The sequence below is a fragment of the Aethalodelphis obliquidens genome, unplaced genomic scaffold (genome assembly GCF_003676395.1).
Source record: "Aethalodelphis obliquidens isolate GAN/ISIS:26980383/991018 unplaced genomic scaffold, ASM367639v1 scaffold12, whole genome shotgun sequence".
Lineage (NCBI taxonomy): Eukaryota > Metazoa > Chordata > Mammalia > Artiodactyla > Delphinidae > Aethalodelphis > Aethalodelphis obliquidens.
Window position 1 is genome coordinate 9,403,703 of NW_020837956.1, and position 12,168 is coordinate 9,415,870.

The 12,168-nt window shown below is 42.0% G+C and overlaps 1 protein-coding gene and 1 pseudogene across 12 annotated transcripts in view; one reads left to right on the plus strand and one right to left on the minus strand.

The window, feature by feature from the left end:
• MTA3 (metastasis associated 1 family member 3) overlaps nucleotides 1-12,168 on the minus strand; it is a 156,120-nt gene that overhangs the window by 141,785 nt on the left and 2,167 nt on the right. For 5 of the 12 annotated variants that reach the window (XR_003434068.1, XR_003434067.1, XM_027113269.1 and 2 more), the window contains exons 1-3: nucleotides 11,411-12,012; nucleotides 10,397-10,464; nucleotides 1,267-1,360 (exon numbers count right to left, since the gene is read on the minus strand). Coding sequence is in view for 10 of the 12 variants with exons in the window: in XM_027113269.1 (XP_026969070.1) it covers nucleotides 1,267-1,360; nucleotides 10,397-10,464; nucleotides 11,411-11,684 (436 nt within the window). In the remaining 2 variants the exon portion in view is untranslated. Of the gene's footprint in view, nucleotides 1-1,266; nucleotides 1,361-3,200; nucleotides 3,404-10,396; nucleotides 10,465-11,410; nucleotides 12,015-12,103; nucleotides 12,163-12,168 lie in introns of those variants that run through there. The other 7 variants (XM_027113274.1, XM_027113272.1, XM_027113268.1 and 4 more) reach the window with 5 other exon arrangements.
• On the plus strand, nucleotides 4,142-5,247 carry LOC113623795 (tropomyosin alpha-3 chain pseudogene; annotated as a pseudogene).

The window sequence follows — 12,168 nt, forward strand, 5'->3', positions numbered from 1 at the left end:
CATGCCGCGGAGCGGCTGGGCCCGTGAGCCATGGCCGCTGGGCCTGTGCGTCTGGAGCCTGTGCTCCGCAACGGGAGAGGCCACAACAGTGAGAGGCCCGCGTAACGCAAAAAAAAAAAAAAAAAAAAAAATCCAAAAAATTTTGCATAGATACTTTAGTAACACACTGAATTTCTAGATTTCAGGTATAGCTAAAATAACTGATTAGTATGTCATTTTAAAAAGCAATACTTTGGTCTCATACATGAGGAGCAAATATGATTACCCTGAATCTGTGAATATACAATTTGTAAATACTACAGAATAACCCCTATCATAATTAACACTTTCTCTACAAAAATGGAAAGAACCTGAAAAACTCTAGGAACTACAGCAGAAAATATAGTAGGAATTTAACTTATGAGACAGACATCCAGTGGGGAAATCATTCTCAGGCAGACAAAGAACAAACCTGTGCGCCAACAGCCTCCCTTCCCCCATTACCAAAACATTTCAAAAGCTTCAGGAACCCCAAGACCAGAGTTTGAGACACTACGGTATTAAACTGAAAAATACATTTACATATGGTCCTAGTCTCATTACATATTTTGTAGGACAAAAATGGCTTTCAAAATAAAGTACTTATACTTCTTTCTTAAAATTTAGATCACTTTTTTATTGATTGTTTAAAAAAAAATCGAAGGGGCTAAAATATGTCAAAGCTGTTGACTGCGGAGGGAGAAGCACACAATGAAGATTAAACTACAAAGAAATGCTCAGAGTTGCTATCTGCAGGAATTTTTTTCCATATCTATCACATTGCACTTCTTTCTTTAGCAAACTGTTTTTTCCACACATACCTAATACTATAAATATATAATAAATACTCAGAATTTTAAAAACTGTAAATACAACCCAGTTGTTTTAGAGAGGAGGGAAAAAGAAGTCCTCCAAAATACCAGTGAAGTAAAAATTTCCTCATATTCAAACCTTCAAACCGCCATGGAAAATTGGAGATGGCAAAACACTGCTCCAATTTGTCCACTAAAGCCTATGTGCAAAGACTTCTATTTCAACATTTCGACTAACTAATAAACATATGTTGCATCCTAAAAAATATACACTAAAACCAAGAACCACCCAAAAACCTACTCCCATCTAAACTAAGAGGAAGACAAATGGGAAACCAAAAAGCTACAGGTAACATAAAGTACTTTTCCTCATATCATGGAAAACAAAAGGCTCAAAACACATTTTAATTTTCCCAGAAAAAGACGATTAACTTACTAGCATGCTTGTCTGCAAGCATTATAAGCGTGTTGGAAATATCTCGTCGTCTATAAAAGCACACTACTTTTGCTTCCACGTTGCCAGTTGCAGTCTAAGAAATAAGAAAAATAAAAGTCATCTATACTGAATATTAGATTAAAGTAGTTTATAAAACAAAACTAGAGACAGCATAAATGTAAGATCACTGTCATTTATTGTGCCAACCACAACTGCAGGATAATCAGAGAGCTTAAAAATTCAAATCAGGACGAGTAACGTTTGTAGAAGTGCCAAGTGAAACAAATGTCAAACATAAAATAACTCATTGGCATCAATTAAAAATTAAACTAAAGTGATCAGAGAGCTTTAATGACTAAAACCATACTTAACTCTGATTAACCTTAAGAAACTAATCCCCAAAATTTAAAAAGCCACAACATAACTTAAAAGACAGTTAAACATAGTCCTCCAAACCCTCTTCCTGAGGCACAGGCTAAGTGCAAAATCACCCAGCCCCATCCTAAACACCCTCACGTTCGAATGATGGTGAAGCTCTGCAGGTGCAGGGCAGTCAACATGTGAGGTGGACCAGATAACTTGGAAATGCATTCTCAGCCCAAGGGAGTCCATGAATCCATAACGGTCAACATTCTTAGTAGTACTTACTTTACCTTCACATATGAAATTATTAAAAACCTTGAGTTATGAACACTGAAGCTCTTATTTCTTTTTGACTACAGTCTAGAATACAATCAATATTCAGTTAGGCTGTAATTTACTGCAGCTGGGGCCCAGGCTCCTACCCTCCTATTCTTTATGAATTCTGAGAGATTTCAAGGTCAATTGTTCACTAGAGTTCATTGTAAAAACACACAGATTACAATAAAATGCTATTGTCATTTCCAATTTCAAACAAATTTGAGAACATATTTTCAAAATTTCTCTGGGCTTACAGATACACTCAGAGAAAAAGAAATAAGTATATGTGCTGCAGTAAAGTTGTCAGTTTTATGAAGTTCAGTGGCAGTATTTTAAAGTGAGAAATAGTCTTGTAGAAATATTGCCCCTTAAAACTGAAATCATATTACATCCTAACGAAAGTGCTTCTATATTTCACAATATTGTGATCAAATACATCCTCCAGAAGTAATGATCCAGCAACCTGCTAAATGAACAGTCCAATATTCATATGTAAATAAAATCTATCAATGACTTCAATTATCAGTGCTTTATCATTTTTGTCTTCTTGAGACAAAAGCATGTTAATGGACGACTAATAAGAAAATAAATAAATAAACATTTTAAAAAAATAAATAAAAGCATGTTAAAAACCCAAAGCAAGAGTTTTAAGGCATACGTGTTTTTTTTCTACCTTACTGGTGAGTTCCTCCGATAGGGATACTCTGTAAAGCTAATTAAATTCTTATTTGAACCTGCTTGGGGTGGAGGGGCATAGTTCAAAATAAATATTCTCTTCTGAACCACGCACACATTTGGCTATTAGGCAGCGTACAGTATTACTCTTCTTCTCTACTGTACACACACACACACCCTCCCTTCGAACATTCCTCTAAAGTTGAGCTACTAAAATTGTGGTCCAAGGCCCAGTCTACAGCTGTTACTATGTAATGAAATGAGTACAGAAATTAAATGCATTACAGTATTTGAGAGTTAATTTTATATCTATTGAATCTAATAATGAAAAATGGGGCTTGCATTTTTATAAGCCTACTTTAAATTTCATTTTTCTACTCTCATTTTTAAATTTTACAAAAGCAGTCTAAGATACTGAAAATTCTTAAAAATCCTCCACCACAAATAATTTAAGAAGTATAGCTCTGAAGACCTAAGTTAAATATTTTGTATATATAAAGTCACCAAATTTCTTGTGTGTGCTTCCTATGTGCCCCTGCACAAGCTAAGCACCACGGATGCATGGTGTCTGCCCTCACCGAGCCTCTGCTCCAGCAAAGATGCCTGTCCACGTGTCATCTCGTCTCCAACCTTCCAAAGCCCAGCTGTAATCATGTCCCTCACCCAGAAACCTTCACCGGTTCCCCACAACTGAAGCATAAGAGTAAAACATTCCTGACAAATTCCCAGCACTATTGTCTTTACTCCTTTCATTTCCCCTCCAGACTTCACTTCTCACTCATGGAGGCAGGAAGTAACACTTGTTGAGGGAAGAACAGAAAAAGCTTCAAGGAGGAGGAAAGGGGGCAGAAGGTCCCTAGCTAGCTAGGAAAGAAGGAAAGGAGTCCAACAGGTGAAGCCTGGAGGACTGAGTAGTCTTAAGAAAAAAAAAAGGACCTGAACAAAACCCACAGGTGGGAAAAGTGGAGACAGATATAAAGAAGAACCTACAATGAACAGCAATTTCTTTCCTGCGTTCTTTTCTCCATTTAGGTTGCAGCCTCTTAAATCTCTATTCTGTCAGACACGTTTAGTTAAACATCCTTCAGCAATAAGGGGCTTTTAGTCAACCTCATACTCACGCCCATTTCTAACCCAGACTTAGAAAGTACATTATTAAAAACCAAAAAACCAAACGCTTTCCATTTTGGAAAGTCTATGGTCTGCTCGAACTAAAGAACAGATGGAAAAGAACTTCCTTTTCCCAATTTCTGTCCTTCTTCCCAACAGATCCTAAACGTCAGGAGGGGTCTTAACTTGGGTTCTATAAAAGGGCTTTGAAGGGATCTCCTGAAATTATATGCAAAATCTTGTATGTGAAAATATAGATTGGGGTGGGGGACAAGATTAGATGCTCAAAGAAGTTAGTGGCTCCCTTCTCCCCACCAAAAAAAGACCCAAAACATTAAAATGAATTTCAGAGCAAACTGGATGGCTAATAAAACATACAGAATATGAAGAAACATATAAATTATACAACATAACACACCAAAAAAATAAATCAATAGCAAATAACATTAAATTTATCCATAAGCATAACTTCCAAAACTTCCTGAGACTGTATCCTCATTATTATGTGCACAAAGCCTTCTTCCAACATGTGTGCAGACTAAATCTTTAGAAGAGCAACACCCAAGCTAGACAGTGACTAAATAAAATTTACCGTGAAGTTGTTTTCTATTTTAACTTTATATTCTTCCTCCAAAAGATCATCATCACTGTATCTGAGTACAGTTTAGAGGAGAGGAAAAGAGGGTATGTAAGATAAACAATGTCGGTGAGAAGCGGCTGCAGCTCTGGGCAGAGGGGGCAGGAACCCGAAGGCGAGCAGGGGCCGGGTGGGCACCACGGCCGGGGTCACCACCATGGAGGCGGTGAAGCGCTGAGACCCAGGTTCCGCAGCTGCAGGCCAGTGACGCGGAGGAGAGGGCCGAGTGCCTCCCGCGGAAGTGGAGGGAGAAAGGCGGCCCGGGAACAGGCTCAAGCTGACATGGCCTCCTTGAACCGCAGGATGCAGCTGGTTGAAAAGGAGCTGGACAGTGCCCAAGAGCACCTGGCCACTGCGCTGCAAAAGTTAAAGGAAGCTGAGAAAGCTGCTGATGACAGCGAGAGAGGTCTGAAGGTTACTGAAAACCAATCCTTAAAAGAGGAAGAAAAAATGGAGCTCCAGGAAATCTAACTCAAAGAAGCTAAGCACACTGCAGAAGAGGCAGGTAGGAAGTACGAAGAGGTGGCCCTTAGGTTGGTGATTATTGAGGGAGACTTGGAAGGCAGAGGAGCGAGCTGAGCTGGCAGAGTCCCGTTGCCGAGAGACGGATGAGCAGGTCAGACTGATGGACCAGAAGCTGAAGTGTCTGAATGCTGCTGAAGAAAAGTACTCTCAAAAAGAAGACAGGTATGAGGAAGAAAGATTCTTACTGATAAACTCAAGGAGGCAGAGACCCGTGCTGAGTTTGCTAAGAGATGGGCAGCCACGCTGGAAAAGACAACTGATGATTTGGAAGATGAACTGAAATGCACCAAAGAGGAGCACCTCTGTACATAAAGGATGCTGGACCAGACCCTGCTTGACCTGGATGAGATGCAGAGCGCCCCAGTCCCGCCCTGCGCTGACCCCGACTCCGCTGAGGCCAGAAGCTGACCTTTAAACTGACGGCTGATCTTTAACTGGAAGGCTGCTTTCTCCTTTCGCCACGTCTCCCACCCCCACCCCTGTGTCCTTTTTGCCAAACTGTCTCTGCCTCTCTCCAGAGATTCCATTTGGGCTAGAGGCTGAGCATCTTTGGGAACAACGTTTAAGGGAATGTGAGCACAATGTTAAGTGTCTTTAAAAGCATGCTGTGATGTACACATTTTGTAATTACCTTTTTTGTTGCTGTTGATGTAGCAGCCATTTGTAAAACATTCCAGATAATTCCATAGTTCTGAAGCAGCAGTCTAATCCCTTTCTCACTTTTGGAAGGTAACTTTTCAGCTTAATGCATACTGCCCTCTCCGTAGAGGAGGGGAAAAGGTATGGGCCTGCCTTCCTGAGAGCCAAACAGCCCAGAGAAGGACTCCATTTTGGGAAGCCTTATTGCTCTGTAAAAAGTACCTGCCAAACCAGAAAGGTGATTCCAGAAGGAGTTAGCCAAAAAAAAAAAAAAAAAAAAAAAAGCGCTGTTCAGGTTTTCAGCTTTACGGTATCTTTGGGCAACTTTTTTTTTCCATCAGAAGTGACCAGATGAGATTAAGATGGTGAGACCTCTGAGACCAAATCCTTGTCCCAGCTCTACCCCATTCCCAATCACTCACAGAATGGATCATGTGCCCCTTATTTTGAGGTGACCACTTATTTGCTCTCCCGCCTCCTTGAAAGAAAGGAAAGAAAATTATGTTCTACCACTGATTTCGCCATATGAAACTCATCTCATCACCCTTTTCTGGGTCTGAAGCTGCTGTCTCTAAAACTGCCATCTCATTGTGTGTTGTAGCAGTTAGTCCTGGAGAAATCTTGAATAGCTTATACACAAAATTGTTTTTAAATTTTACATTACTTTGAAACTTCGCTTCTTTGGGGCTGGGGCACACTGGTCACCCCACCTGGCTGTGACAGCCCTCTACAGTCTGGGCTGGCAGTGTGCTGATCTTTCAAAGTTTCTTTCCCTACCCAATCTCCCCTTTTTGGTGAGGGCTCAGTGAGGTCAGTTAGGTGTGCATCCTACAGCTTAATTGGCTTAAAATGTACTCCCCTTTGGTGTGGTCTCCTTGGGGGCCAATTGGGGAAAGAAAAAACAATAGTGTAACTGTTTTGATACTGAACATTGATAAATGTCTTTTTGAAATAAAGAACCAGTCCCTCAAAAAAAAAAAAAAAGAGATAAAACAATGTCGAACTGTGTTTATCAACCAATATATTCAGTTTTGCACCTAAAAGTTCTGGGGAAGAAAAATTGAGATAAAAGTCTATTTCAGGACTTCCCTAGTGGTCCAATGGTTAAAAATCTGCCTTCCAATGCAGGGGATGTGGGTTCGATCCCCGGTCAGGGAACTAAGATCCCACACGCCACAGGGCAACTAACCCTGCACACTCTAGAGCCTGCGTGCCGCACTACTAAGCCTGTGCGGCACAACTAGAGAGCCCGCTCACTGAAACTACTGAACCCATGCGCACCAGAGCCCACTCGCTGCACTAAAAGATCCCACATGCTGTGGAGCAGCTAAGCCCATGCGCCACAACTACTGAGCCTGCGCTCTAGAACCGGCGAGCCGCAACTACTGAGCCCACGTGCCCCAACTACTGAAGCCTGCGTGCCTAGAGCCCATGCTCCACAACAGGAGAGGCCACCGCAATGAGAAGCCCACGCACCACAGTGAAGGGTAGCCCCTCGTTCACCACTAGAGTAAGCCTGCGTGCAGCAGCAAAGACCCAATGCAGCCAAAAATAAATTAATTAATTTAAAAAAATAATAATATATCAAGTGTTCTTAAATTCATTATTTGGATTTTCTAATCATGTTAAATTTCCCCACTTAGCCAACTTGACCTCTGACCCGCTCAAGGCCTTTCTGGAACTCCTGTGCCCCTCTTCCTGAGGCTACCTCCTTCTCATCCTTTAGGCCTCAACTTCAATGTCCTTAAAGTCCTTCACTCCCTATCCAAAGGAAGCAACCTCTGTTATTCTCTATGTCAAGGGTCAAGGCTCTTGCTTATTTCCTTTCTAGAAGTTAACACCATTTATCGCTATTTTCTTTACACCTGTTAACTCATCTTTTCATGTGTCTCCCTCATGAGAACGGAGACCCTGTGTGGGCAGAGACCATGTCCATATTGGTCACTGTTGTACCTGAGCCTAGCATAGTGCCTGCTACATAACAAGTGCTCGAGAAATATTTGTTTAATTAATTACTTAAAATGAGATCTCTCACATCCCTTTAGAAATAAAGGTCCTATGTAAATATTTAGTAATTAATTAGCCTATTGCAGTTCCTTTTTACCAATACTCCATCCAAACTGCCACTCTCTGAAATTACAGAGACTCTGATCTCTCACAGTTCAGTCACCCTCAGTCCCCTAAGGACTGCTCCTATATTAACCACTCTTTGAGAAAGCAGAGGCGCAGGGAGAAGGTGAGAATGTGGGGGAGGGGAGGGACTTTTGAAGTGAAGAGTAATATCATGATAAAGAAGTGTGAAATGATCCAGGTTCCAGGTAGATGTGTAACCCAGGCATTTAAGTTACTTAACCACAGTGTGCTTCACAACAATCCTTGATCCATCTACCTTAAAGGTTTAAGGTACTGTGAGGCTCAAAAGAGGTGACAAACGTGAATCCCCAGATTATATGCTTCCAGAGCACCATGCTCTGACGTTTGTAAATTTAGCACAGATGCAATTTTCCTTCTGCCTGTGGAATTACTTAGCTGATGTCCATCTCCACTACTAGACCTATCTTGTTCATCTTTCAGTTCCTAAAAGTGCGTCTCTAAAAGCAGTAGGTCCCCAGAAATATTTGTAAAATGAATGAATCAAAGTACTTTGTAAACAGTAAAGCCATGTACAAGTATTAACATCAGACATCTGAGAAATTCATTAATTCAAAAACTGTTTACTTAACTATGTGCCAGCCACTACTCTAAGGCACTTTGGATGCATTAGTGAACAGAAAAGATCACTACACACATAGAGCTTACATTCTAGTTTGGGAAAACAGGCAATGTAAATATAGGCACAACTCATTTTATTGCGCTTCGGTTCACTGCACTTCTCAGATACTGTGTTTTTTTTTTTTTACAAATCAATGGTTTATGGCAACACTCGGTGGAGCAAGTCTACGCCATTTTCCCAATAGCATTTGCTTACTTCGTGTCTGTCACATTTTGGTAAATCTTGCGGTATTTCAAACTTTTTCATTATTATGATATTTGTTATGGCAACCTATGATCAGTGATCTTTAATATTATTTTATGAAGGCTCACTGAAGGCTCAGATGATAGCTAGCAATTTTTAGCAATGAAGTATTTTTCAATTAGGCATGTACATCTTTTTTTAGACATAATGTACACTTAATAGACTACAGTATGGTATAAACACAACTTTTATATGCACTGGGAAACAAAAAAATTCATGTGACTCGTTTTACTGCAATATCTGCTTCATTGCAGTGGTCTGAACTGAACCCACAATATCTGAGGTATGCCTGTAAACACATTAATTAAGTATATTTGAAGGTGATAAATGATGTGGGGGAAAACAGCAAGGTATGGGGGGCTGGGAACAACCAGACAGTCCTAAGGTGGGTGCATATGAGAAACAGCCAAGAGGGTCCAGTGGTTAGAACTTGGTGCTTCACTGCCATGGCCCTGGGTTCAATCCCTGGTCAGGGAACTAAGATCCTGCAAGACAGGTGGCGCAGCCAAAAAAAAAGAGAGAGAGAGAGAGCAATAGGCAAGAAAGAGCTTACTGCACTTAGAGCCGAATGAACAAAGCAGGGAGCAGCCAGAGAATACAGGTCTCATAGGGCAATTTCTCCTCGAGTCCTAGTTAAGTTTCCAAGTAAGCTGATGCAGTGAACAGTGTGGAATTGCCTAAATTCTTTTTCTAAGCCTTTTATTTATTTATTTATTTATTTGGCCATGCCGAGCGTGGCTTGCAGGATATTACTTCCCCAACTAGGGATGGAACCTGGGCCCCAGCAGTGAAAGCACCGAGTCCTAACCACTGGACCACCAGGGAATTCCCTGGAATTGCCTAAATTCTTATACCTTACATCAATAATATAAAAGAGGAGAACACCAGGAAGACACCTCAACAGTTCCCACTCACAGACTGACCTAATCCTGAGGCCATTTTCTTCATTTGGGGGTGGTCTCAAATACTACGGAAATTTTTAAAATGCAAGGTCCCCAGGGTATCCCCAAAAGTGAACCAAGACCTCAACGCTCATAAGCCAGGCATGCCCTTGGCCAATCTGGTTTCCTGGGACTCAAAACGGGACCAGAGTCTCCAGATGGTATTTTGGGGGAACGGTATTAGCTAGACAGCCCCCAAAATTTTAACAATGTGAATTCTCACCAGCTACACAAGTAACCCTCAACCATCAAAAATCTATGGTCCATGTCATTTACGATTGTTTGAGTGCCTCCACTGTGAAAGCTCAGCTACTGCCAACACTCATAATGCTTCTGATGTCCTGGACACCTGCGACTAGGGACAAACCTTGATGTAAAAGTTTTATTTACTTGGGCCTAAGGTACAAAAAGTCACTTTATAATTATACCAAAACTGTCTTCTTATTAGTTAGCCTAGTCTAGAATTTTACAAATTCCCTTAAATATCATATTCCCTAACTTCCTCCTTCTCAAGCTGAAAGAGGAAAAAATTAATTTAAAATTAATTTTTAAAAATTTTAAAAATTAAATTAAATTAATTAAAAGATAACTAAAAAGGGAGAAACACAAATTATGACTTCAGATATAAACAGGGACTGAGTTACAGGAGTGACCTGCTCTGAGAAGCTCAAAGCAATTTGAAGAAATCTTACAGATGTTACATATTCAGTATCAACATTTAATATCAGAGGTAATTATAAAAAGCAAAAGAATATGCAGAATCCTGCATAATTCTCTAATCTGAAATCTCTACTTTCAAAGAGTCTGGAACTTAAAGTAAAATCACCTCTATGCCCTTTACCCAATTACCCTTCAATGGGCAACAAATATTTCTTAATATTAGAATCAAGAACACTCAGTGTATACCTTGTTGAGTTCTTCTATCCTTCTGATGAGGTACGGATTGCTAGAGGAATTCTCAAAGTAGACATAATCTGTAATTAAAGGAAGTAAAGAGCTTAATCTTTTCAACATAAAGTTCACATTTGTCAATTTATGACTTTTTATATTAGGTAATTCACATTCAAAATGAAGCACGCCCGTGATTCATTTCCTGGTAAAAGCAAACTGAGTAATGCAGCCTCAATATATTATCTTTCTTATGTGCTTACCATTCACAGACCCTTATTTTCCTGGCATTTTCATTTCAATTAATGTTTTATTCAAGTTCTCCTAGACTTCTGTCCCACATGTGTCATTTCTTTAATAATAAACAAAAAGACACCTCTTATCATTGAGTAGTCAGAGCTGACTAAACATGTGTCTTTCATACGATAACTGCTTCCACATCTTTTCACTCCAATCCAATTTGCCCTGGAGTAGGCTTCTCACATAAAACTATTGACCTAAGACAAATTCAGAGCATCTTGAAAGGCTTAGCAGCCCAAAGTACATTTCAATCACCAACTTAAAAAAAAATCAGGTGAGCAGAGCAGAAGCACATTGACAAACTTTTTCACAGCTCTTTCTAGGAAGATGAGGGGGTGAAAAAGGAGAGGGGTCACTTTTTGAGAGGCAGAGCTCTGTGGAGGTGATAACCAGCCTTTCTAATACCATATTTACCATATTTAATCCAGATCCATTTTGGGTCTCGTTATAAAGCAATTGCTGCAGCCTTTCAACAAAAAGGATATAAATTTTCAAGTGTGGTTTTTCCTCTCATCTAATAGGCTCACTGGAAACTTCCCACTGTGTGTTTATTTGAGAGGCTGGGCTGCAGTGTTATTGTCTATCTTAGTGGCTCTTTCCCGTCTCCCTTCTGCAAAGTGGCCTCATTTAGCCAGGCCATTCCCACCACCATCCATCAAGGAGCTCGGCTAATGAGCAGAGAAGAGCCAGTCTTACACACAAACACGTCACTTATCTGAATTATTATTTTACCAGGAAAAGAGGGAGGAGGGCGTCTTGAGTAGGGAGAAAGTTTGTTTGACCTTATTTCTCTCTTCTGCAGAAGGCTGGGAAGGAGGCAGACAGCAGAGCAAACGTCCAGGCAGAGCTCCACTCCCCACCCCAGGCTGCGGTGCCCCGGCCCCTCTAAGCCCCATTCCTGGGGGGGGGCTGGACAAGAAACGTAAGGGAGAGGGACGAAGGAGAGGTGCAGGGCCCTGTCCCCGCAAACAGGCCTATCCAGCTGTGCCCCTGGCTGGGCCCCCATCGCCCCCACCCACACCCCCAATGAAGGGGAGCAGTAGAGGAGAGATGTCCCTCCACTCTCTCCAAACCCCCAACGCCTAGAAGCCACGCGAGGAGAGACCACCCTCGTAGGCGGCTCGACGGCCCCTGACCCCCATGGGGGTTTCACGGGTTAAGGTGGGGTGGCATCTGATAATTCATACCCCCAAGTACAGGCCTGGTCTAAAACCCTGGTTGGGATGTGGGGGTGTGGATGGGCCCCGGCCCCCTGGGGGCCACGGTGGGGGAGGGGGGGCAGCCCCGGCCCCCTCCGCAGGCCCCCAGCCCCATGAGCCCTCAGCCCGGGCGCCCGTGGCTCCCAGCGGTTAGGGTGAACTCGCCCCTACCCCCCACTCCCGGAGCCCGCTCCCAGACGGGCCGGGTCGGGCCGAGCCTTCCTACCTCCGACCCGGTACATGTTGGCCGCCATGTCCGCCCGCCCGCCCGCGGAGCCCGAGCCGAGCCCC